General features: G+C 45.3%; 1 protein-coding gene across 1 annotated transcript in view; it reads left to right on the top strand.

Annotated features, from left to right (window-relative positions):
* The first annotated feature begins 365 nt into the window (after positions 1-365).
* ERBB4 (erb-b2 receptor tyrosine kinase 4) overlaps positions 366-26,183 on the top strand; it is a 429,738-nt gene continuing 403,920 nt past the window's right edge. Inside the window, exons 1-2 of the mRNA XM_075710522.1 lie at positions 366-390; positions 5,010-5,161. Coding sequence (XP_075566637.1) covers positions 366-390; positions 5,010-5,161 — 177 coding nt within the window. The remainder of the gene's footprint in view (positions 391-5,009; positions 5,162-26,183) is intronic.

Below are 26,183 nucleotides of genomic sequence, written 5' to 3'. Positions count from 1 at the left end.
AATTCAATACAGATGATTATTACTGCTGTAATTGGGGCCATTAAGAGCTGAAGCTCTTCTCTGTCACTTTATCTAGCTGGTAATAAGTAAACAAGTGAATGTGAAGTGTGAATGTGTGAGTAATGCCTGAAATCCACTTTTGTGATGGCCAAGCAGCACTCTGCCCCAGCACGCACCCAAAATTGCCCCTGCTGGGGGTGTAGATAAGAAGCAGCCACGGGCTGGCAGCCTGGTTGATCACCATTACCGCTGGTTTGGGTCTTCCCAGATGGCACAGTTCACATCCTTCAGCTTCGGGATAACGTTGCTGGTGGGTGTCTCTGGGCACGTACTCATGCATGCTCTGCGAGGTTCATTGCCAGAATATGGAAAGAGGGAACGGCCAAGCGCGTGTTGGTGGATCGATGTGTTTGAGAGCTTCATGGCGTGCTGGTAACCTGGTACAGGCTGTCAGTCAACAGCTCGCTTGGGTTTCCATCTGGGAACATGTAAGGGTACATCAGATTTTCCTGGGTCTGCATTTAAATGGCGCTGAAGGGTTTCCCTCATTGAGACACCTCTATAAAACCTCCCGAGCAAGTTCGGTGTATATGTGCTCAGAGATGCCCAACAGTGCGAGAAGCTGCAGACTTGGAGGCAGATCTTAAGCTGGTACTTTTTTGACTTAGAATCATAGAATCGTTTAGGTTGGAAAAGACCTTTAAGAACATCAAGTCCAACCATTAACCTAACACTACCAAGTCCACCACTAAACCAATTAAGGGCTGAGTACTTCTCATAGAGGCAGGGGTATTAGCATTTTTTGTTAACCAGGAGAGGTTCTGCTGTAGGGACTGCTTTTAATACGCAGTCTTTATTTGCTTGCCACTCATCGTTTTCTGGGGCTATATAAAATAATGTGTCTAAGAATATACAACAATGTGCTTTGAAGAGAGTTTATGAAATATAGATTGTGGTGGTTTTACATGGCATGACAAGGAAATACATTTTGTTGTGCTCATGTTTATGCCTGTATACGGCTGGAGCATTCCTGAAAATATGTATTATTTTGGCACTTAAAGAGCTGCTGCAACACGTAAATGCCTGTTGCTGTTCCAAGAGATGAGCAGGAGGGTAAGGGGGATATGTTTGTGCTCTGCATCGAGCTCGGGGGCAGAGGGACTGGGGTTCCCGTGTGACCCCTGCTCAGCTGCCACCTCACGTGCGGTTACTTTAGTGCTTCTTAACTATTTTGGCAAATCAGACCCAGAACGATTATGTTTGCCCTGAAGCATCTGGGAATTGCCTCCTGTGGCTCAAAGTGTGGGGATAAAACTTATTTTTAACTACCAGTTCACAGCCTGCTTTTTGGCCGGCGTCCCTCCCAGGTTTGGCTCCCTGGTGTGTGTGGGCAAGCAGGAGCACCTTTGTAATTGTACGTGGCAGTCTCCCTCATGGCAGGAATGGCTTTTTACCCTATTAGTTGTATTTTGCCTTAAAAAAAACCCAACAGCATATCTAATCTCTCTGTTTTAAAGGACTCCCCTCAAAGGATGGAGGTATTGTCCCAGCTCTCTTCTCCTGCAAGTGACTATTTATCTAATTTCCTTTTCTCAAATACTTTTGTAGTTTTCTCTTTTGTATTTTGAATCTGGCGTGATTATTAGGTGCATCAAAAGTATATGTTCAAAACCTGTGCTGTAAAGCTGAGACACAGAGAGATTAATGGCTTATTATAATAATGGATTATTAATGATCTATGGGTTAATGATCCATGGTTTATACCCATGTTCACTTTGGGACTTCAACTTGGTCCCCAGGTTGGGGCTCTCTCTCACTCTTGAGTACTGTTTCTGCATTGGATGCACTGCTGGTTGGATATTGATGGCAAAAAATCTGCACTGCTGCACCCCCTGATTGATGTTGGATAGTCTCATTTTCGGTATACAACTTGATTTGAGGCAATCTGTAACCAATTTCTTTTTTTTTTTTGTTGAGGGGAGATGACCTGTCAGGACAGCACAGTGCTGCAAAAGCTGAGGCAGGCCATGCAGTGGTTGGGAGGATTGACGCTGGGTAGTGATTTTCCCTGGTTTCCCAAATTTTGTTGCAGAGCAGGCTGGGAGGAGCTGGATTGCACGTACCTTTGACGCTTATCAGGCAGGCAGCAGAGGCCCAGGTGTGAGCTGGAACAAAGAGATGCTTTGTTTAACAGAGGACCAGAGGGGATTTCTTTTTTTAAGACAGAAATTAAATGCTTGGAGCTACTATGAGATAAATTATAAAGGATCAACATGATTTCTCCTAAATTTGGTTTTAAGATTTTATTCATCTGAAAGAATTGATTTCCATAGCAATATCAAAAGCTGGGAGTAGTTAATACAATGGTTTGGTTGTACAAAATTAATCTTATTTGAATAAAACCTGCAGCCCCAGCTTACATCTGGGTTGGCTTCACCCCTTTTGAATCGTCTTGCAAGAGCAGGCTCCAGGTGTTCTGCCTCCTTACAGCAACAAATGGCTAAATTAGCTTTCGTGAAATGTTTAATGGGTGTGCAACATGAAATACCAGTGTTGCAGTATATAGCTTTATTAGCTGAGCTGCTGGAATTGTTTTCTGAGCTATGTTGATCCTTAGCATTGATTGCAAAATGGAACAGAAATTATTTATTAGTTCTCGGGAGCCTTAAGACAGAATAATACTTATTCAGCTGGAAACACAGTCAATCTTGTTATTATAGATGCTGCTGCCTTTAAGGAAAAAGCAGACAAACTGATTTTGTGATTGGTAGCAAACATTTTTGAAGTCCTCTGGCAGGGACAGGCGTGCATCTCCTTGAAGGGTGGATATGCTTGTATGGCAGATCTCGAGGTTGTTCTGAATAAAACTTAAATACGAACTAGGACAGGGCTTTGTACTTCAAAAAGAAAGATGTACCATCCCCTAGCAGCAGTGGTTAATCCTTTGGTGTTCCCAGTCCAGCAGAGCTCTGTCAGGTCTCAGTGGGACCCTGTCTCCACCTTGTGAATCCCCAAAAATGGCTATTAAAAATATTATAAACAAATCCTGTTTTGATATGGTTTACTCTAAGTGGTAAGGTTTTATAAGAAAACTTTCAAAATATGAATGTTGTGCTTTAAGCCTTGAAATGAGGTGGTAGTTTTTATTTTAAAACCTGAGCAAACCAACCAGTTTTGTTTTTCTGCAACACATTATGAATATATGTCAAATATTTCAAGTTTTTAAACTTAGTGAGGACTTTGAAATTTTGCTTTTACCAGATCATAGAAAGAAATAAAAAAATCACATCCCTTAGAATACTTCCTTTGGTATCTAGACCAAATGTGTATATGGAAAAGCAGTCCTACATAGTGCCTGTTTGGCTTTGGACCATGCTTTTTAGCTGCTGGAAACAGAAAATCCAAAAATTATCTGATAAAACCTTCCTCCCGTGAATGGCTCACCATGAAACCAGCCCCTGCTATTCCTCTTCGGTGGGGAGTTGTGGTTCGGAGGAACAGATTCCTGCTGCCATTTTTAGGGTAGAGGGAGTTTCCTTGAGAGAAAACTTTGAGCAGTTCGTGGGTTCCTGGCTGCCTCCCGAAGCCCTTCGCCAAGAGGCTGCTTGAAGCTCCAGTTGCCCTGGCACAAGAGCAGATTGCTCTGCAGCAGAGACACTGCAGCAGAGAACACAGATGAGAATTGTTGCCATTTCTATTAAAAAAAAAAACCAAAACAACAAGGGGCGGAGGAGGTTATGTAGTAAGTAAACAGTCAATAATAGTAATGCTCAAAAACCTAATTACTTTTGATATTTAAAAAAAGACCCGCATCATTCAAAAGAGCATTTTTTAGCCAATTTTACTGATTATGCCTCCAGTCATGGAGAGTTTTGTTTGTATTGATCTAATCCAGGAATGGGAATGACTCCAGAAATGCTATTCTGGTCTGGCTCATGTTTTGCATAATATAATGCCGATTTCAAAAGTTTGGATATATTCAGATTCATTTGCTTGCAGATAAGAACAACCCATGAAGTGTTGGTAATCAGGAAAAGTAAGTGCATGCAAAAAAAGCCCAGCCCCACACCTGACCATTTAAGTAGCATTGCTGTCCTGGTAGGCTGAGAGCTGTGTGAAAAGCTGCTGTTGTAAAATGCTGCTTCTGTGTTTCTTTTCCGCATTCATTTTTGTCATTGCTTGATGCAAGGCAAGGTAATAGACTGAGCAGAGCTGTGATTCTGCAGTAGCTTTGAACTGGACTTCAAAATTTAGAACGGAGTAGTATAATATTAAAGGACATCTTCTGAAAATGAACTCCTAACTCACCTGACACATCTCCATCATACATTCAGATCACAGTCTGGTGAGTTGTGGAAAGACGACATATTTTTTGCTGTTGTCTTTCTCCTGTTTAATTGCACAGAGCTGGGAAGAGCTAGGGTCTTAAGGAAAGTGATGGGGAAAACGGCGTTGGATATATAAGCCCTTCTGGCCAGGTTGCTCTTGGCTTGTCTGACAGACCCTTCTGAGCATCAGCTGAGTAGGGAAAATGTTGGATTACCCAGGTCAGCTTGGATGCACGGGTCTTTCCAGCCTTATGTCCTTTAGTCCGTGACTGGCGCATCCCTGTTCAGTGTCTGATTCTGTCATTGGCGGAACTAGTAAGGACTTTGCTGGGAGCTGGGTTTGGCCCTTTAGGTTCTGGGGTCAACTAGTTTTGCATTTTTCCTGTATTTCTGCATTTTCAGCCTTTTTGCACATTTGGCAGTAATACCAGCACTTCATCCCATTTGGTGAGATGTATTTAAATTGCTGAGATTATCGTGGACCATATTTGTACCTTCCCACCTCTGCTGCTGATATTCAAGTAACTTGTGCTGGGTTTTTTTTCAGGACCCCATCCTGTGAATAATTCAATTTTTTTGTTACAATTACCTGTATACCTGTAGACAAACCTTATTTCCTTCTCTGCTCCTGTGCCCCTCTTCCGTACTGATTCTGATTTTGTGTCTTGTGGTTTCTTGCAGTGTGTGCTGGCACCGAGAACAAGCTGAGCTCCCTCTCTGACCTGGAGCAGCAGTATCGGGCCCTGCGCAAGTACTATGAGAACTGCGAGGTAGTTATGGGCAACCTGGAAATCACCAGCATTGAGCACAACCGAGACCTCTCCTTCCTGCGGGTGAGCACTTTCCTTTTCTCATGGGAATCCATTTCTCACGGATGCTAGGCTGGAGAAGGGCAGGTCTCTTTCCCCCCAGCTTTGCTGCAATATAAGAGGATAATAAAATGTCACAGATGTGCAGAGAACAAGAGCAGTGTCATTGCTCTGACAGATGCTCTGAGTATGTGTCATTTAGGTTGATCCAGGACTCAGGGGAGAAAGCCATGTCACTATGCAGAAAGGTGACGCCTTGCAGGTAAGGTTTAGGGAGGTCAGACAATTGCGCATACAAGGACTGGAGGCTTGGAGAAGCTAATCCTAATAAAATGCTATATATGGACTGGTTGATAGACTAAGCAAGGGAAGAACCCTGGGCAACATTTGTGGAGTGTTTAAGAAAAAAAAGATGATTGCTGAATGAACATAGAACCCTCTTCGTGTATGAGACTGGAGTTGTGAGCCTAACTGAATTTCCAGCATCTGGAGGAGGTCCATGATAGATGAAGGCAGTCCTGCCACCATGGAGGCTGTGTATTCCCTCAGCCCTCCTTACTTCAGATTTTGAGTAAATATCATGCTTTTGGGTTTGTGAAGGAACATTTCAGTGTGGTTTGTGCGTTCCCAGTTATCACGCTAGCAACCACAAGGAGGGAAAGGTGAATGCTGAATTGAAAGAATTTAAGCCCACCATTATTTGGCATTCCAAAACTGATTACGTTTGAAGAAATATCCCAGTAAAGGAGTGATCCAGTGCATTCGGGTGGGCATCTGAGGATGCTGCAGACAATGTGGCTGCCACGTGGAGGAAGCTGGTATGTAGGTATAAGGGCCACGGCAGAAAGGGCAGCCTGCGGCAGCATGGTTGCAGGCTGTGCTGGTCGTACTCTCCAATAGAAGAAGTCAAGCCATGACAGGGTTGTAAGGGTTGTAAACCCAATGTAAGGGCTTACATTGCTCGTATCGTATGGCATCGCTCATGTATGCTTCTGCAAAATGTTAATGTCATATTTCAAGATGCGTGTCTGTATGTAACTGGCATTTTCATAAAAAGCATGCAGAGGGAGTGGCAGGTTTATATCCGGCAGCAGGAAGAGGGTGGCAGGAGTCAGCCCCGGCAGGTTGTGTTACACTCAGTCGTTCAGTTTGCTGGGTCTCGGGTGAACCTAGCGCTCAATTTCAGTTTGTAAAAATGTGAACTTTCTGTTATGGGTTCTAACAAAGGCAAAGCCAATTCTCCAACAGCGCGTTTAGCTTTGCTTCATGTTAAATTTGTTGGGGATTTCACAGGATTTCCACTCTATACTTTGGCCTATATTTACTCAAAGTGTACACCAGGCTGCTAAAAGATCTGCAAGCAAAATTCAGCTACCAGATACGACTGGAGTAAAGTCTGGGGTGCTAATTGCACTCAGACTAACAGGTTGCCTGTTAATTTGAGCGAGGAATGCCTAGGAAGTAAATGCTATCTATACATTTCACAGTTGTGACAGGTGGGGAAAACACATATGCTTGTGCTGTGAAATATATAGCCCTGGTGCAGCTGGACTAATGTTTCCCACTGTGTTAGACAGGCGGCAGATAGATGCCTCTTGTGCGGGCAGGATCCCCACGCTGATTCGGGCATCACTGGAGTTGCAGATGCCTCCTGAAAGCCCTGACGGGGCCATCGTGCATGGCTCAAATTCATCATGGATGGTTCTCCTGCTTTGGCTTTCCTTCCTTCTTATGCTGCCTGCTGGTAGGTAGGGAAAGCAAATTATTTGGAAATTAGGGAATTAACGTTCCTTGTGGAGAGCTGCCATAAGCTGGAGTAAAATATTGGTGGAAAGTGGGCACTAAAATCAGCAAATGAGAGGAAGAAAGAAGGGTACTGTGTAGTAAATGAAGGTGATTCGGTCACTTGTGCTTTTTGGTGACAGTTACTATTGCTTTTTTATTAGTTTTATTACTTCTCTTACCTGAGACTGCCCTCTTGCAGATGTCTCAGCAAAAAGCAGAACTTGAAACAAAAACCCAGCAAACTGGAAGTCTAGTTAAGATGATAAATTGTAGTCATTAAAATAGAAAACCAAACAGAGGAGAACAGGTTCTTGGTGAGGCAAATAAATAAATAAATGTTGGCATATTTACGCCGATAATTCGACATTCATTAGTTATGCAGTATTACTTGTTTTATCATTTTAAAAATGGTTTAAATGGCCAAATGAAGGTGGCAGATGGGAGATAACTAAAAGAAAGGCTATTTGTCTCTCTCGGACTTAAATATGGTGAACTCATTGTGCAAGATGATGCTCCTCCAGCCTGCTCCCATTGTCCTGAATCTCTGTTGCAATAATTGCCCTCTTTCTTCACCAAAGGGACTTCAGGCAGGCAGTTGTCGTACCCCTGGGTTATCTGTGCGGCTGGCTGATGAATACCGTGACTTTGTGTGCCGCCCGCCTGCCTTCTCGTTAGTGCTCAGGTTAGCTGGGCAGCCTCTAACTCCAGGACAGAGGGAAGACCTAGCGAGCTAGGAATGCTGAGCCTTTTTATCATGCAATAATAAACTAATACTGTAAATGAAGTGAAAAAAAACCCCATAATTTTATTTACCTTGCAGAGGAACATTAAAAGACCAGCATCCCATCTCTCATTTATTTAGACATTTATTCTGTAAGTAGATTTGCTTTATGTCTATGAGTTAGCTCTCTTGATATTTGCCGATTAAGACTAAAAACGGCTGCCTATCACCTGAATGAAATGCTCAACCACTTAAAGTTCCAGGCCTGCAAGTGAGTGCATGGCTTTGAGGTCATGACGAGCTTCATTCGTCTAAGAAGGGATTGCATATACCAGTGGGTTTTTTCCTAGCATTTTCGTATGTGTGCAGAACAGGAGAACAAATCTGCTGGTTTAGTTTTACGTATTTTATTTTTGCTTCTGGTTTTGTTATAGTCTGGCTATTGCTTGCCTGTGGGTGGCCAAAACAAGGGTGAGCAATTGCAGCATGAAGTTGTGCTCTGCATGTGCTACCCTCCAGCTCCATCAGCTCAGCTCCTGCTGCTCGGTGCTTCCCTGCACCGTGGCCGCAACAGGAGTTCTGGCAGAGGAAAGGAGCGCTCGGTAGGAGGAAAAAGTATGCCCAAGCCTGAGTGCCGGGAAAGACAACATGTTTCTGACTGTGGGCTGATAGATAGTTTTCTTTGTTATGTTTCTGAGGCTCAGCCTACGCGCAGAAAATGTACGCTGGGGTAATTTCAGCCTTTGGAGTCCCACCACCACAAACTTTGGCAATGAAATGAGGCTTAGGTTAATGCAGCGCATTGCTGCTGGAGTAACACCTCACTGTCGTGGCCAAGGCAGGCTCTCCCCTGGTGTAGGTGCTGTAGTAGGGAAAGGCACTTGCAGTTTCCAAGAGCATGATTGAACTAGGAAAGACAAATAATTGGGTGGAAAACAGGCCCTGAGAGCTCCCTTGTTCCTGGTGCATGCCCAGGCTCACCCAGCAAGTCGGCAGGGGTGGCGGGAAGAGGTCGGGCTCCATCTCCTGCTGCTTCCCAACCCACTGACATCCTTCAACTAATTGCACGGGCCAGGTTTTTGCACTGGGACTTGCTCCGTGAAACTAGATAAGCTAGTTGAGCTGGTGTATGTCTTGAGTCTCATCAAGGCTAGAGCTGAGATTTATTTCCCTGGTTTGGATTTCAGAAAAAAATCTTGAGAAGAGCTCAGATCATGCACTGGTTCATATCGCAAATGACTGTTTGGTCTCAGAAGTGAGAACCTATTTTAGTTTCACTTGGCAAAGCTGACAGTTTGTATTGTGGACAGTTCTTATTTCTTAATAGCATCTTTGCATTCAATTTTCAAAATAAAATACACAGTTAGTATACCACAAAACAATTTTCTGCAAGCATTCTTGTTCTGTTAAACACATTTGGTAAACGAGAGTTATCTTTGACTAATCCCCAGGCTTTTAGCAATTCACAGTCAGTAAATTGTCTTCTTGTGCCTGGATTTTATTTAACCAATTCAGATTATTTATTTTTGAAGACATGACCAAAGTTCTGCACTGTTCCCTGCAATAGCTCTCCCAAATGATTATGAAACTTATTTCAAACCGCAATCAACAGCCTTCAAAAATTATCTACCACTGCTTTATAAATTCTTTTTTCATCTACCTCTGTAGTGCCTCTGTAGCACCCTCAGCCACGGCTATGTTGGCAGCTATCTGCCTGCGATTTAACAGGGTCGGTGTTCCGTGGTGGGCAGCTTTACAGCCGCTGCAGTTTCGGCAAAGACGTACAGCCCCATCTTCCCTTTGTCAGCAGACGTACGTGCATGCTTGGTGAAAACCTGCACCAGCCCATACTTACCGCTTTCCTTACAATCACGTTTAGACTTTGCGGCAGGTGGAACTTTGGGGGTTTGGGCTTTATGTATTTTTTCTTCTGGTTGTGTTATAGCCTTGGAGGAAGTGTGAGTCAGACCCCTCCGAGGGGACAGGACTGCCAGAGCAGCCATGGGAAGAGTTGGTTGCAAACCGTGCTGCTGGCCCCTAGGCATTTGGAGCTGCTTCTGGTTAACAAAAAAAAAGTAATCTATTTTTTTGCTTTTTAAAGCTTGTTGGTCTTTTATAGCAAAACAAGTCTAAGCAGACCCTTCTTGAAAGCTCTGGCAGCAGAGCTCAGCGGAGACGTGGGCACGGAGAGAGCCTGCAGTCTCAACAGACATATCAGGAAGGGGAGAGCAGAGACAGGAGGGTATTGCCTTGTCCAGTTTTCTCAGCAGTTTGCTGTGATGGTATGTACGGCTCCTGAAGGCCTGGCAGCACAGCTCTGCATCCTCTTCTGTAGCAAAATGGTATCTTAATTCCCAGCTGACAGGCTTCAGTAAGGTCCCAGCTCAGCAGAAAGGTAGCAGGATGTGGAATAGTGCCTGTCAGGAGTCCCCGGAAAGAAAGGCTAAAGGGTGGCTTTGCCTATGTGGAGGCAGGGTTTTCCCAAACGTGCTTAGAAAGTACTGCAGTCCAGCCCTACACCAGCCCAGGGCTTTGGGGGTGGTTTGCTGGGCAAAGCTGCCCTGTAGCATGTTTCCCTGCAGTGAGTTGCATCAGGAGAGCCTTGCCAGCACGTGTTGTCCTTGGCTGGCAAGAGGCAAAGCGGCCTCCAGGTAATTACAGACCTGGAAATCAAATACATGTATGTATTTATTTGTAATTGCGTGTCCCCGTCCCTGGACCGTACCCATTAGAAAATGAAGCATAAAGAGCTGAATGGTGTGCCAGCAGCGGCGTGAGGGGCAGGACTGCGCGCGCCACGCAAATCCAGGTGGAAAGAGGACCCCTCCAACTTGCTGCGTAAACCTGGCTAGGGCATTCACAGCAATAAAAGCAACTGCTGTGCTGGGTGGGTTACAAGAGGCCAGCAGCATGCCAGGCCATGCTTCTGGTGTTGACAAAATGTTTTATGCTGGTTGTGATCAGCCGCCAACTGTGTTGGATGAACCCGAGCCGTGTTTAAAGCGAGTTGGATCCCAAAGTCAGATGGTGGATTGGGAGCAGAGGCTAAAAAAGCATGTGTGATACAGCTCTCCTCCGGGAGGACAGCTTCTTCTGCTGTTTCCCATTGCTTTTGCAGAAGACAGTGGCTTGAAATAATCCCAGTGGCTTAAACTGGTCTCAAAATGGCCAGGGAGTATTGATTGCCAAGGTGAGGAGCAACATGGATTTGCGGGGTCTTCCAGACCTGTCCTGTGTTCAGAAGTGGGTAGTGAAATGGGAAGCCCATGCTGCAGCTCTGGTGAGTAGCTGAGTGCCAGTTGCTATTACAGTAATTGGTGTTCACATTGCCCCCATCCCTTGATGTGTGGGACAGTGCGTGGGTGCTTGGTACCTGGTCCCCGCTGCTGAGGACAAATATCACATGCCGCGTAGTCCCTAACATAATCTCATCCAGCTCTATCCCAACCCCACCGCTCCCCGAGCTTCCCAGCTGGTAGGTAAAAGGCATCCGGTGTTTTCTGGCATAAGTGTGTTTAGAGGTGTTACGTTATTTTTGTGCTTCAGTTGCTTCCCCGCTTTGCGATACGCTGATAGGAGAGCATCCACATCTCTGCAGCGTCTGCTTTCCTGTGCTGTCCCAGTCGGGCGTCCGTCATGCAGGTGTGTCCTTGTAGCTCTGCAGACTGCCCTTAGCGGCCTCTGTGGCTCCCTTCCTCGGATGCTCGAAAACCCCTTTTCAACATCCTGTCTGGTTTCAACACGTTTTTGGTAGATACAGGACACGGTACCACTCCGTTCATGCCTCTGCCGAGCCCTCTTTGGTGTAAGCCTCTAGCTGCTCCTGGTGCGTCTCCTCTGCTAGATGCAACGTGGCAGCGTAGGGACCCTGCTCACACCTCCCCTTTCCTCCCCACCAAAAGCTGCCTGCATGGCCACCAGCCTCCCATCTGCCTCCCTCCCGCCTTTCTGCCAAGATTTCCCCCTTGCGCCTGGCCACGCTTGCCTACTCGGGGATGCAAATAATCCCGGGTGGCTGACAGCCACCCTGCACCTGCGCTGCGGCGGCTGCTCCCTCCTGCCAGACCTCGGCGGAGCTGCAGAGCAGCGCAGGGTGACCCCGAGCCCTCTCCCCACCTCCCACCTCTTCCTTGCCATGCTCTTTCTGTCCGGCTTTTGCACAGCCTTTTTTTAATGTTGTTTACAAACCCAGCAGCTTCAGCTCTCCAAGCAGCTAATGCTTTTGCTAGTTCCCCACAGCCGGTTTTTGACTTGGGTTTTATACTCCTCCCAGCCCTATTCTTTTATTTTTATAGCTGTCCAGGGCATTGCAACAGGCAGAATAACTGGGCTAAGATGCTTCTTTCTCTGCTGTACACACCACCAACCTCCTCTCCCTAAAATAAACTGAAAACCCCACTTGCTCAACCTCTCTTTCTCCTCTCATCCTTTCCCTACCAGCAATTCAACACCAGCAAGCAGCCCAGATCAGCTCTGCACTGGAGTTTGGGCTTTGCTTTTGGCTTGGAGAAACTTAAAGACTCTGCAAGCTGATACTCTTCTGCTTGAGTTAAATTTTTAGCTTCTGCAAAACAAACATAGAAGAGAATTAATATACAATTAATCCTTGAGTTGGGTTTGGCAAGCTGTAGCCAAATATATGTACATTAGCTATTGCCCCATTAATTTAGGTATTATTTTTGGTGGCTTCATATGAAAGATATAATTTGAAATAACCACTTGTGTTCAGGAGAGTCGTGCTACGGAAATGCAGGCTCCTGTTTTGGCGCAGGGATGGACTGTAAAGCTGCCCTTTGCTTCCGTGTGTGCCAGGTGCTGTGCGACCCCTCCAGGAAGTGTTTTTTGGGGGAGGTTGTAATGGAGGAGGGCTGCAGATGATGCCCTTTTCCAGGGGAGCCTGGGCCTGCTGGGGATGTTACCAGGCTGCTCCTCGTGTCCCGTCTGCCGCAGGCTGGCTCGCAGGAGTGCTGCCAAAGCTGCTGGAGGCATGAGTGGCTACATCCCATTGTGCCCACATCCCTGTGATTGATTTGCTGTATAAAACACGCGCTGTCATCTGTGGTGTGACTAGCAGGTGGTGTCAACAGGCCCTTCACCGACACGTGCACACCCATGTACAAGGAGTTTGGAGAGGCTCCCCTGCCAGGACTCTGGAGGATGGTAGGGATGGATCCCGGCCTGGGGCTTTGTTTCCCCCTTCGTTGTTTTGGCAGCAGCCAAGAGCTTCCCCCGCTCTCCTGCAGCCTCTGCCTGCGTCCCCTTCAGTTGCGGGGAGCATCCTTCAGCTGTATCACACGTGGAGATGAGAGGTAAAGATATGAAGTCCAGGATGATTAAGGAGTCTCTTTAAATTGTCTTCTAGCATTTCCCTTTCAGCTCCCATTGTACAGGAGGCACCCCACCTCCAGCCGCCCGGGAAGCCTGTCTGATTCATGTGCATGGCAGCGGTAGCAACTCTGGAGCAGGAGAGAGATAAAAGAAGCCTGATTTAAATTATTCAGAGTAACCCAGACCCACGCACATGCTCGAGATCAGTAATATCCTTTTCGCTTGCTATCCCATTTTCATGGTTGCAGCAAAGTTGCCCTTCGTTAGGCAGAGCAGAGCGCTGTGGAGGTGATGTGGGGTGGCTCCCCCATGCCCAGGGGCTGCACCAGTCCTCCTTGCTATGTGGGGCGGGGGTCTGTCCTTCTTGTTGGTCCTGCTGAACCTTATAAGCCCCTCTGGCAGTTTTTGGGTGCTGCAGGGGTGCCTGCAAGCCTGGGTGGGCATGGGGGCACTCCCACTTGTGATGGGGTGCCAGCCATGGCTGCAAGTGGCGTTTGCCATTCTACAGTATCGTTGCTCCCTTCCCAGCCCCATTGGTGAGAGATTATGAGGTGCAAGAGGCCCCAGTACCAAAAATACGCCCAGGATGCGGGGTTCACCTCTCCAGGTGGAGTGCTTTCCAGGTTTGGCAGAGGTAACACTGTGGATGGGTGCCAGCTGGCAGCAGTTCAGCCTGGGTTGTGTGTGGAGGATGCTAATGGTAGAGGAAAGCATTTGGAGGAGTTGGCGGAGTCTACCATCACCCTGGGAATGTCACGGACAGGTCTGGGGACTCTTTGCTTAAACTGTTGAGCAGTCTGCAAAATAGATATATAGTTCCTGCTGTTTGGTTGCGTAGCATCAGCAGTAGCTGGGAAGACCTTTCTCCTCCTCCTCTCTAACGCAGGTCTTGTTCTCTTCCTAACAGCCTGCTATATGGGGCTGTGTCTGGGGGTACGTGCTGACCCTAGCCCTTCCCTTCATGATCAAGGAGTGCTGGTGGAAGCATGTTACTCCTTGGGCAATATCTGCTGGGGATCTTCAAGGTGCAGGTAAACCTTCCCCACGCTGCCCTGTGTTGGTCCAGGGTAGCTCCTGGGCCAGCACTGTCAACTCGCTTGTCCGCTGTGTGACCTGTCTTGGCCCGTGCACAGCCAGCCAAGTGTCTGACAAACTGGTTGTGCTTTCCAAATGGTCCTGGCACCCTGAATCGTAGCCACCAACGAAAATACAGATCCGGAGTCGAATTCTTAACGTGAACAGAAGCAACTGTTGAGATTCATGGCTCTGTCTAGGCTTGTTATTTTTTTTATTAAATACAGAGTGTTAATTTATTTCTTTTCCTATTGTTTAGCATCTCATCACATTCTTCCTTCTGTCTGCCCATGAAGGGGTCTGACGCTATCAGCTCCTGTGTGTCTGCAAATATGTGTGGCTAAGCCAGAACCCAGAAGCTGCTGTGATGGGTACTATAAAAACGCTGCTAGCGGAGGGGAGGACATTATTAAAAATAAAACAGTGCAAACCTTCTTAATTAGGTGTTGTTTCTCTTAGAAGCTGATCTTTCCTCTAGGCGACTGAAACCAATTATGCCCTCCCTTTCAACCACCTTATGCTGTTAATGATCTTACTCTTGTAAATGTAAACCTCTCCCCTACCAATGCGATTGGAAACGCTGGCCTAATTGAAGCTGGACTAAAGCAAACAATGGAGTAAAGTTAAACTAACCAACAGAAGGAGAAAAAAAAAAAAGAAAAACCTAGTTGCAAATGCTTTTAAATTATGAATTGATTTATTAGGTTATAAAGCAAATGAGTAGTTTTCTTCCAACCATAGAAAGAAAGGATATTTAGTGTAAATGGTGAGTGTAATGAGTTTTCAAGCCTAGTCTTAACCCTAGGTAGGAGATGGCATAAACTCCACCATTTCACGCTGTTCAGTGACAAGCTTTGCTCAGATGTCGTTAAGGCTTATTTAGTCTCCTCTTTGTCCACCCACCCACTTAAATCCTTCTCTGGAACAGAGGTTGAAGCCGGGAGGGACAGATGAGGTATAGATAGGCATATAGATACATATGTAATTGTGGTATAGCAGCCTGCGCCAAGTGGAAGTATTTTATACTTTCCTTTGACTGACATTTTTCTGTTTTCCTGAGCATTTAGGCAATATGTTGCCAATTTTTCCTCTAGCCTTCCCTCCCTCCTATCCCATTTTACTATGGAATAAAATGAAATTAAACAAACAGACTGTCAGAGAGCTGAATAATCTTGCATTGTAATACACTGCCTCAGAGTCCTGGATCAATGGTCTTGAATTGCTGTTAAAAGCCATTATGAAAGGGAAAGCAAAGTCTTTTGCTCTAAGCTGTGTCAAAGGGTGGAGGAGTACAGGGACGGATGGAGGCTTAGCCAACAGTTTTTGTGCTAAACCAGATCAATTTTAAAGGTTTCCTCTGTAGATGCCTGCTGGAGGGCTTTTATAGTTCAGAAATGTCAGCACAATTGTGCAGATTGCAGCATTCAGCAATGGCAACACTCCCACCCCAAACTTGATACTAGCACTGGGCCATCTAATTACGGCCCCACGTGTGCTGCACAGGCATCCTGCGTAGGTGCCCAGGAAGGCTGGGGTGGAGGGAGAGGCTGGCCTTCCTGAGTGTCTACCTCAAAAATAGCATGGCAAGGGAGCATTCGCAAGGACATGTCCTGGCCAAAGCTACTCCGTTGTGTGGGGCTGGTCTGAGGAGCCAGGGAGACTGGAACTGGCTGGGGGTGATAAGTGGATGTGTCTTTCTGGGATTGAGGATGGGTTTGCCCAACCCGATGAGCAGCCAGCGGGGATACCTCTGTTAACTGCATGCGGTGCGTGTTGCTGTACAGTGCAAGCTGGCTCGGAGTGCTGAACACTATGGGGTATGAAATCAAGTACCACTGACTTCTCAGGTGAGATGTCCCCAGTGTCAAACATCATCACGGAAAGGTGGAATCGGGAGATTTTGGTCAAAGTGGTGAGGACCTAGTTTAAGGCAGTATTTCTACAGGTAGTTAAGCGCAACTGGCCTCATTGACTGCTAGTACCCGTGTTTGAAGTTAAGTAGAACGGTAATAGCATCTGCATGCTGTATTGAATAGCATGTAGTGTTTCTTTTCCCGCTTCGGTGGTCATTAGTCCTACCAGAGAGGAAAAATGAAGTGCTTTGAGGTACTCTCTGAACATAATAAACTTGAAAATGTCAAAAAGCAAAGTAGAAATATCATGCTGTTTTTGACAAACCTGCACTGTTTTGTGCAGGAAAAATAGTAGCGATAGCTTAATGTTGCTCACTGGAGAGAAAGGTTATACCAAAAACACATTTTGTAAGAGAGTTTATGCTCATGCTTTAAGAAAACAACCTTAATGAGCCCAAGACGGAGACGAGACCCTCAAAGTAAATGCTGTTCGGTTTGAATAAGATGGAAGAGATGTAGCCAAGTGGTTCAAGAGCTTGAGTGGTGGTCAGAGCCTGATGTCACCACTCATTCTGATTGCTGATGTGTTGGGATTGATTCAGATCCTAAAGTGCCAGCAAAGAAGCTGTAAAACATTATACGTTGTTTTATAATTCTGGATAATCATGGTGATTGTGGAAGTATCCGCATCTTGCTGCAGGGGACAACCCACGAAACACCGACAAGGAAACCCACTGACGCACACGGCTACCTGCAGGGTATATTGCTGCCTCCAAATGGGGAAGCTTGAGGTGTGGAACATCGCTGCTTTAAATCCTTTTCATACCAGTGTTGCTGGTTTATACATAGAAGGACTCCTCCTGCCTTGAATTTGGAAGGGGCTTCTGAAAACAACCCCCCAGCTCTGTACTCATTGGCTTCCCTTCCAGAAAGCGCTGAAGGGCAGGGAAGAGTGAAAGGGATGGCGAGGTGTGTGTCATATTGATGCTGTAAATCAAAAGCAACAACCCCGCGTAATACATACCTCAGGAATAATAACGACAGTTCATCCTTCAAAAGTACGGTGCAGAGTGAAGGCCTAAAAAGGAAAATCCATGATGGATATCAGGGAATTAATAGCTGTCTCTGCAAAAGTGTGGAGTAACCTCTTCGGGAAGCGAAAGACGTTACAGGATTCCTTTCAAACCTGCTGAGTGATCAACTAGAAGAAAATATATCTGCTGTAAGGAGCTGCCTTGCTTTGATATGGCTGTGGAAGACCTGACCTAGTAGGTCTTCTAGATCACTGTCATTTTTGAAATACAGTCTTTAATTGCTTTGGAGTCTCGTGATTTTTTAGGTAAAAGGAAGAAGAAAGGAAGTGCACTCTGCAGATGGGTTACCCTCCTGCTCTCCGAGCCAGCGAGCTCAATGCAGAACGTACCTGCTGCTGTGGTAGCCAGTCTCTGCAGCCCGGTTATGAGAACATGTTTATGTTTCATCTGCTGTGCAACCTCAGTTATCTTCAGGTTATTTGGAAAGGGCTGTTGTAGTTGAAAGCGCAGAAGATGATAAAAGAAAAAGAAAAGGCAACCGCAAACCTGTGTCCTCCCTGCATTTCTGTCCCATTTGTGTGATGTTCTCGTGAGCAGCTGGTAGGTAGGTAGGCGTTACCTCGCCTAAAAAGGGGAAACCTATTAAAAACAGTCATTGCAGGAATCCCTACGGAAGGGCACAGCAGAAAGGGACGGGGTGAATTTCAGTTCTCGGTAATTGTCAGAGATGTGCAAGCAGAGAGAAATAAGAGGAAAATATTTGCAAATATTTATGCTGTGTTAAAACTACCGTAGAAAGCAGAGACGGCCGCGCAGCTTAAACCTAAAATGTTTTGCTGGCATTTGTTGCAGTAACAGTTATCTGACCGGTGGCTGGGTATCCTCCTTCCCCGCCTCCTCTGCCTATTTGTTTCCTGACAATGCTGATATTTGTAATTGAGGCCAGGTGAGGTCCATCAATTTAGCAAACTGCGAGCTGATCCCAGCCGTGCAGTCAATTAGCTCCGGTGCCCGGCATCAGCATGGCCGGAGGTTACGGCAGCGGTGCCCAGTAATGACGGCGGATGCTGAAACTCGCTCCCTTGTCAGCTAATCATTTCAGTGCCAAAGTAATCATTTGATCTCAGCAGAACAGCTGGTTTTAAACTACAGATTATCCACTACTTCATCTCCTCACTTAGCTGCGGAGCTGATTTGTTTCAGCTATAGATCAATTATACCCACAAAACAACACTCAGTTCACTCGTATCATGTGAAATGAAGATAAAACGGGTTCAGGCGCTAACTATAGATCTTCCATTACAAACCCTCCGTCCCTGCACATAAATACCCATCACCGGGGAGTGACTATTCATTCATTCCTGGAGCGAGTTGTGCTCATTTCATTAGGATACAATGAATCATTTTAGCAGAACAATGCATACATAAGAATAAAATGCGGTTAAAAGGGCATTTGTTTCTCGCGCTGCCTATAAGTGTCCCTGGTCAGTTGACACCAGAATCACTCAGATTGATCAATTGTAAAATCAAATACGTATGGTTAGAGCCTGTTGGGAAGCATTGTGTACTTTGTACGCGGAAATCTAGTCATTGCAAAGCAAGTGTTTTCACACGATCTTTTCCTTAATGTTATTGTGGCCTTTTGATCAAAAATTTCTCCATTACTGGCCAGTGAAATTGAGAAATTTTGCCTTCATTTGCCATGAAGACCCCTCACCTTGCAAATCAATCTGGTGTATGCTCAGTTGGCGCACGCCTAGACTACACCGATGAAACGGCCAAGTCCCAAAATCACGACATAATGGCATCGCTACAGGTGTTCCTAGTAGGCAAGCCAGCATTTCCTTGGGCAGAGTAGGTCCAGCACATTTAAATCTATACCAACATCAATATGTTTGCATCTTTCACAGCAGCCTTGCCATTGCCTGCTTTGGGATCGATTCAGCTTGTGTCGGTGGACGTGCGGCTGATCAGCGTAGGGCTAAATAGAGCTGGCTGGAAGTATTCAAAAAGCAAATTTTGGTAAAATGTTAAAAAAACATTTTGCTTTGGCTTTGTAATCCTGGTGTTTGACCAAAATGTGTTGTTTTTATTTAGTAGAAGAGGTAATTAAGTATGCTTTTTCTCTAATGGATTGAAGTGATGCAGGTATCGCATGCCAGTTAACATCGGAAAGTTCCCCAGTTTTTCCCACTGCAAGGATTCAACCCCATATGCTCATCATGTTCCCTGGTGTTCCTGAGAGGGAGTGAAATGCTTATGCAGCGTCGATGGGAAATACTGGGTTTATGTCATTTACCTCAATATTATGTTTTCAGTATGCAGAGGTTTAAAGCGTGTGGTTCCTGGTGTGAGCGGGTGCTTTTCTGTGCGCTTGGCTCAGTGCACTTTTGGTCACCTTTTCATTTTCCAGATTCTGTTAGAAACATGCTGCTTGGGAAAATAGTGTGTGAGGAAACCCAAGGGTGCTCTTGGGAACAAGGAGGTGCATCGGGTGCTGGCGTGTGGGGTCTGTCTTCTGTTCGGGGGGGACCAGGTTGTGTCCTGCAGCTCAGGCACCCAGGCCCCAAGGGCTGGATGGAGAGGGAACAGCTCGAGGCAGGAAAAATCCCCCTTCATCCAACTGTTTTGCACCTGGTTTGATGTTTTTGATATTGTTTCTTGTTCTTGTTAGACTTCCGTTACAGCAGCATGAGATTCCCGATTTGCGCAGTAGGGATCCCGCTGCAGATCCGTTGCCGATGCCTGCATGCTTTTATGCACCAGGGAGGAGTAACCTGCCCGTGGGTGTATTTATTTTCTGAAAAAGGATTTTTCAGATGGCATTTGGAGCAACCTGCATTAGGAAGTTTTCTGTCTCTTCTTAGGCAGAGTGGTGGGAGAGGGGAACATTGTAAAGGTGGTTTCTTATCGCCCCACGTTGGGAGGTGAGGAACAGCTATTTCCAAGACACCTTACAGTACCCATTTTTCCTGGGGCTTGTGTCCTCCCCTCGATCGGCTGGACAATATGAATGCAAAAAGATAAGTACTGAATGGAAACCATTTCAAATATAGTAACCTGTGCACACTTCCACAAACACGTCAGAGCCAGCTAAGCCCACAGCCAGGAGTTATAAAATACCTATTTATTTAAATGACTTCGAATAGAGTTCACACACTCCCTGAGATTTCAGTTTAGAAAGAAATAATTTTGATTGTGTTTCTGCACCTCAGCTCCTCCCGTAAAAGGTCACCTTTCTCCAAACGTGCCTTCAGGTTGTGAGCTGTAGTCCTGGTTTTTTGGTTTTGCTCCTTCTAAAGTTTTTGTTGTTTGTTAAAGCCCTTGCTGAACTGCTGTATCTAAAGTGTTGGGTTTTAATTCTGACCTCTGGAAGGAAATTACATATCTTTTTATGTCTAATAAGGGCTGAAATTCTGTTAGGTGAAGCAACTGGCAGTTTTACAACGTCTGCTGCCTGTAACTATCCCTGCAACTGCAAGGAGCCCAAACCCGACAACTCCTTAAGCAATTTTTAATTATTTTTTTTTTCTCCTATGAAATTTTAATGCTGCATCATGCCATGAATGCATAGTGGATGCAAATATTTATCAGATCTGCCGCAGACAGGGTTCACTGAATGTTAATTTGCCAGAAAGATGAATCCTGTTGTATCTGGTTAGCAGGGACTTCTCAGAAGCAAAGTAAGGACGCCTTCATCTTGGGTTTCAGGAAAGCTCCCAGTAAAGGCTCCTCTTGTTTCCTTAAATAAATGTCTTCGGCTCCATTCTCCAGAGGCATCTGGGAGTGCCTCTCTGGGGCGCTCTCAAAACAAAAAGGGCTGTTGTCTGATAGCACTTTTAAGAGGCAATGATTTTTCTTAGCCTTCGCTTAACTGGCGGGTAATCGGCCATCATCTCACTCAATACAAGGCTTTGGTTTTATTTCTTTATTTTTTAATTGAGCTAAATGCCTCTTCTGCTTTCCCGCTGCCTCTGATCTCTGCTGGAGAGAGCAAATCTTAGCAGCCTGGAACATCACACGTTTCTCTGATGGCTTTCGGCTCCCATATGCTCTGGTTCAGTAACAGTTTTGGCTGATCACTGTGACAGCAAAACACCTTTTTTTATTTAAGCTACAGCTTTCTAGAAATACGTCTTTGGGCTTAATCAACATAACCTTCAGCGGTTCTTTGAAACCTGGGATCTAAAAGCCATGAATGTCAGAAACACTTTATGGCTTGTGGGAGTCTTTAGAGCTTCTGACAGATAAAAGTGGAGGAGGAAGCCATCAAAAAATACACAAAATACAGGCTGGAATGGGATTGTTGCTGGTAGCTGACAGTTGGGCCCCTGCATTGGAAAGGACAGGCTACCAAAAGAAAAACTTACGACTGAGAAACCAAAGGGTAATGTAGTGCTGAGCTTAACACGGCGAGCAGCCGGTTGGGTTTTCTACAGTATACGCTCCTCAAGCCATCCATGTGCGCCGAGCTTAGGCACCCTTTGCTGGCAGAAACAGTCTTCTGCTGAAAGGTCTTTTGGACGTGAGAGCTGTCGGTTTATTATTAGAATAGCAGTGGTGGTCTTATTTTTAAGAAGAGAAGGAGAAAATGAGAATAAATTACAGTGAAATGTCAGCAACTGCTGAAAATAGAGGAGTGCAACAGTGTCTCTTTGGCGTTTCTGCAGCCAGGCAAGCACATGCAGCAGGAATCGTGCCAACGTGCAGTTTCCATCAGCTTCAATTACTACCTTAACCTATTTTTAAATATTTGTGAAGTTTAACGTTTAATTTTGGATGATGCTGAATAACAAGAATCAAATTATGAAAATTCACATTAAAGTATCAGTTGCAGCAAGCGCGTATCAATAATGTAAGCAGGATGGGACTGAATGGCCCCGGTCTTCCAAGAAATCTTTTCCATTTCTCTTGTGCTCCCTGTCTAGACAAGATTTATTAAACAATCCTCTGAAGGGATTGTCCTTCTCCACTACCTTTTATTATTGGTGGGAGCCAATTTGAGGCTCGCTCTGTTGTGCGAGGGGCCGGTTCCCTTGTGTGATTGATGAGCCGGATGAGAAGTGATTAGACTTTTACAAGCCCATGCTGCTTGGAACAATACTACCAGGAAAAAAAATTCAGTTCCTCAAATTTCAGATTCATTGCCTATTATTTCCAGGCTTCAGTTTCTCTTTCCTTCTCTTTGACGTCTCCTCATTTTTCTGGCTTGCTTCGCAAGATATGGAGAGAGAGTGGAAGGTCCGCACGGTGCAGCCAATAGACATAACCGTAGGAGGGAAAGCTTCCAGCTGTTGTGGGTAGTCTTGCTTTTTTGTTGTACTGTTGTTATTTTTTATGAAGACTGATTGCGATTTGCTCTTGATATACTTCCCCAGAGGGATTTGCCTTCTTCAAAGAGAGGCAATAAACTGGGCAAGCTGTGGAACAAGGCTGGTAGGAGGAACAGTAGGGCAGGTAGGACATACGTGCTGTTTCCCCAAATACAAGGCGGGGACAAACCACTATCCCTTATATTGGGGCTGTCGGGGTGAAACCGCTCTGCCAAAGAGCATTTACTGGATCGCTTCATGGTTTGCATGCGATGATGGCTGAGCAGAGACTTTTCTCCCAGGGATCCCAGCAAACCTGATATCTGGCTGTGCGTAACAAGCAGCTTTGCTCCTGCCTCTGACTGGGGTCTGGAAAGCCTTTTTAGAGGCAGAAATGTAGGTCTCCCCATCTTGTTCTGGCTCTCACCCAAGCCACGCGTTCACCTTTAGCACACAGTTGTTTCATCTCATGTTAAGACCTCTGCTGCTTCTCCTCTTCTGGGTGCCTGGCAGAGGTTTTCATCCTAGAAATACAAGAAGGCGCATAATTATCCTTGCCTCTAAGTTTCCTAATTTAATTCCTCTTGTTTTCATTCAGGGGTTTCCACTTTTTTTTTTTTTTTTTTTTAAAAAAGTCTTCCTCAGAAGACCTCTAAAACTTATCCACTGGAGCAACGGCAAATTGAAGCCAGACGGCTGTTTTTCTTTAGCACCTCTGAGGACCACTGATGCAGACCACATACGCACTATATAGCAACCAGGTATTACAGTGAACAGGGGAATCCTATTCCCTTGGTAAAAGTGAAATGAATTATTCGGTTTTAGCTTTAAAACTGACCTCTTTATGCACACACCAGAGCCTTGGGGGACCGTCCCCTGTTGGGGCTGTTAGCTGAAAGTTATCAGAGAAGCCAAGCAGAGGCAATACCCGGCCCAGCACTTTTGGGGAAAAGCATGCTGGAGAGATGAGTGTGAGCACCACTGCTCATGGCTTCATCGCATCGCTGTCATGTGATTTAATCTTGCTAAGCTGGAGCAGAGCTTGGGGTGTGGGTGCTCTTTTGGTGGCACTGAAAGAATGTTTCATCAGTATTTGTCCTGCTGTAGATGATAAAGCTTTTGCAATAAGGAAAAAAAGGTAATGGACGATGTTTTATAAATGAGACACCTAATAGTGACAGCAGTCACCTGGGTGAGGGGGTGGGAAAGGAGGATTTGTGACCAAGAGAAGCAAACTTCTGCAAAAGTCAGAGCCATGCAAATATTTGAAATTTCAGCTTGGTGACTGAACTGGGAAAGAATTGGAAAAGTCATTTGGGGTTGACACAAGTGAGAAATCATTTTTTTCCTCATCAAAACAAGAATACTGGAAAATGTTGCTTTGTGACAACTGATTTCTTTTTTGTTCAGCTCAGTGTTCTTAATTTGTTTTAAATAATACATTCTGGTTAACTACAAAGCAGTGAGCACCTTGATTTTTTCAAGTGTGTTTTTCCTTCCTCCTCCCAGCCGGAGCTATTTGCCACGTTCATGATTAATATTCAATTTACTTCAGTCAACCAAAAATTGATCTTTTTTTCCCCCATGCTGATATATTTATTATTTGAAAACTTTCTGCAACCCAATAAGGATAGATTTTTTTTCATGGCATTTTATCAAACCTGCCTTCTCTTTGCTGGGTTAAAACTTGATGGAAACAAGTTATTCATAAAAATGCAGGTCAGTTTTTGTTGTACTGAAAAGAGCTCTTGCCTCCATAAGAAATATAATAAATGAAACAAAATGAAGATCACAGATGTTGTAATAAAATTAGTAAATTTGTGTATCATTGAACTTCATTGGGATTATTGTAAATGGTGCTGTTACATTGTTTAATTATGTACAATTAGCCCAGGAATTGCTAAGTCCCTGCTGGAACCTTTTCTCTTAGATTTACAATAGGTCATGGTAGAGTATTTTTCTCATTACTGTCATGGAAGCACTAATTGAACTGGATCTGATCTCCCACATTGACTAGTTTTATCCATAGAAGAATAATTTATTTACGTACAGATAGTTCTTCTTTGCCATATTTAAATGGAGCCTGGAGCAGGCATAGAAGACGTGGCAGAATTTATAGTCCATTAAAGCATTTTCCATCAAGTGTCATCTGTGAAAACTCTTTTGGGCATATAAAGCAGGAACAAGATAAATGTAGTTTTGGTAAGTCTTGAAAATACTTTTCTTCTGGCCCACAGCCAGCCAGCACGGTGAATCTCTGGGGAGCTGTGCAAAAGAAGAAATGTTAGGGTTTTTTTACATACATATATAAGTATACATATATGCATTGAGAATCCTTCTCCAGAAAACCTGGGAAACGCAGTATTTTGATGTTGCTTCCAGAAGGTTTTATGGTTTCTCTCGGAGAGCTGAGAAAGAGCTGGGAGCTGCAAAGTGCAGCAGAGAGGTATTGCTTTGCTAGATGAGCCTGCGGGCAGAAAGGTGTGCCGTGCGTCTGGCCCTTGCGAGGCTGAACTGACACTGTTAAGTTGCCCACGCAGGAAGGGTGGCAGAAAGTATGGGAGGTGGAAGAGCTCATCATTTATTTCCAACCTGAAATCCCCCAAATGCTGGAGAAGAATCCAGTCCTTGCAAAGACTGGCATACTGATCTGGTGGATCCAAGGCTTTTGCCTTGTTAAGCATTGCAGAGCATTTGGGGGTTTCTTCATATTGATCATCCAAGCTAAACCTGCTCAATAATATCATAAATAATTTATTTGCTGACACTTTTCCCAGCCTGCTCTATATGCACCTCACATAGGTAGGATGTGAAAGCTGAACCTGTGCTTCCCGGAGGTTAGCTTTGCAGACAGGGAGGGCAGCAAGAAACAAATACAAAGTTCAGCTGAAGCCTTTCCTGTGAGCGCAGCTGCCTCAGGCATGTGCCGAGGAGAGGAGGATGGATCCGCTACAGAGCCTGGAGAAGGCTTTGAGCATTGGGGAGACCTGTTGGGGTAAGAGGAGCGTGCGCGGCACTCTGCAGGGGTACCAGCTTGTGCCTGGTCACAGCACCTCTCTGCTGTGTTTGAACTTGAACCAGGTGGGACTTCAGGTTTTAGAAAAGGCAAAACCACTTGAAGTCCTTCTCTGCCCATCTGTAAATACAAACTTGGCGCAATTTAACACGTGCATGCTGTATCCATGGAGGTCAATGGATATGAGGTACAACTGTCTCACCTCTTTGGACCAAGAGATCCATTTGCCTCAGCTGCTTCACACACCCTCCACCTTGCTCCTAAAACACCAGGCATTGCATCAGGTGGAGCAACAGCACACCAAAACTCACGTCGGCGGTTCCTGGCAGGCACAGTATCTGTGGACGTACTGGAGCCATCTCAGCAAACGCTGCCCGATGTGTGTGAGTTTATTCAAAACTGTTTCCATCAGCGGAGGAGTACATTATTTATGATTCTATTTTCCTCTCTGTTTGGAGAGCATTTATCAAATCAATCAGAGAATTCATTAGGTAATTGTTATTTTTTCATTACTTGCCTAAGTCTTGGTGTATTTACCCCACACAAATACAAAAGTCACTAGTAAATGGGATCAAGAGCTTGAAATATCTATCTTCCTCCATGTAGCACAGAGGAGGAGCCCAGGAGCAGCTCTGTAGTGCGACAGCTAGCAATGAAGTTGTGATATATAAGAAGTGACGGGATGCTGTCAAGTGTCATTTGTCGTCTGTGGCCTGAACGAGATCGCCTTTGGTCTGTGATGGTGGATGGCCAGAAATGATTCGTGCCCTATTTCACATGTGTGCAAGCGCAGCACCTAGAAGTGACAGATCAACACATACGAGAGGCCCCAAGCAGCTGTGAACTCTCAGCTTAATGCTGTTTTGCAGGGTCCCCTACATCTTTGTTAGCGTCTCATCCCACATGGCACCCAGGGCCACCTC

The sequence above is a fragment of the Pelecanus crispus genome, chromosome 5, assembly GCF_030463565.1.
Source record: "Pelecanus crispus isolate bPelCri1 chromosome 5, bPelCri1.pri, whole genome shotgun sequence".
Classification (NCBI taxonomy): domain Eukaryota; kingdom Metazoa; phylum Chordata; class Aves; order Pelecaniformes; family Pelecanidae; genus Pelecanus; species Pelecanus crispus.
This window is presented reverse-complemented; position numbering and strand designations above follow the sequence as displayed.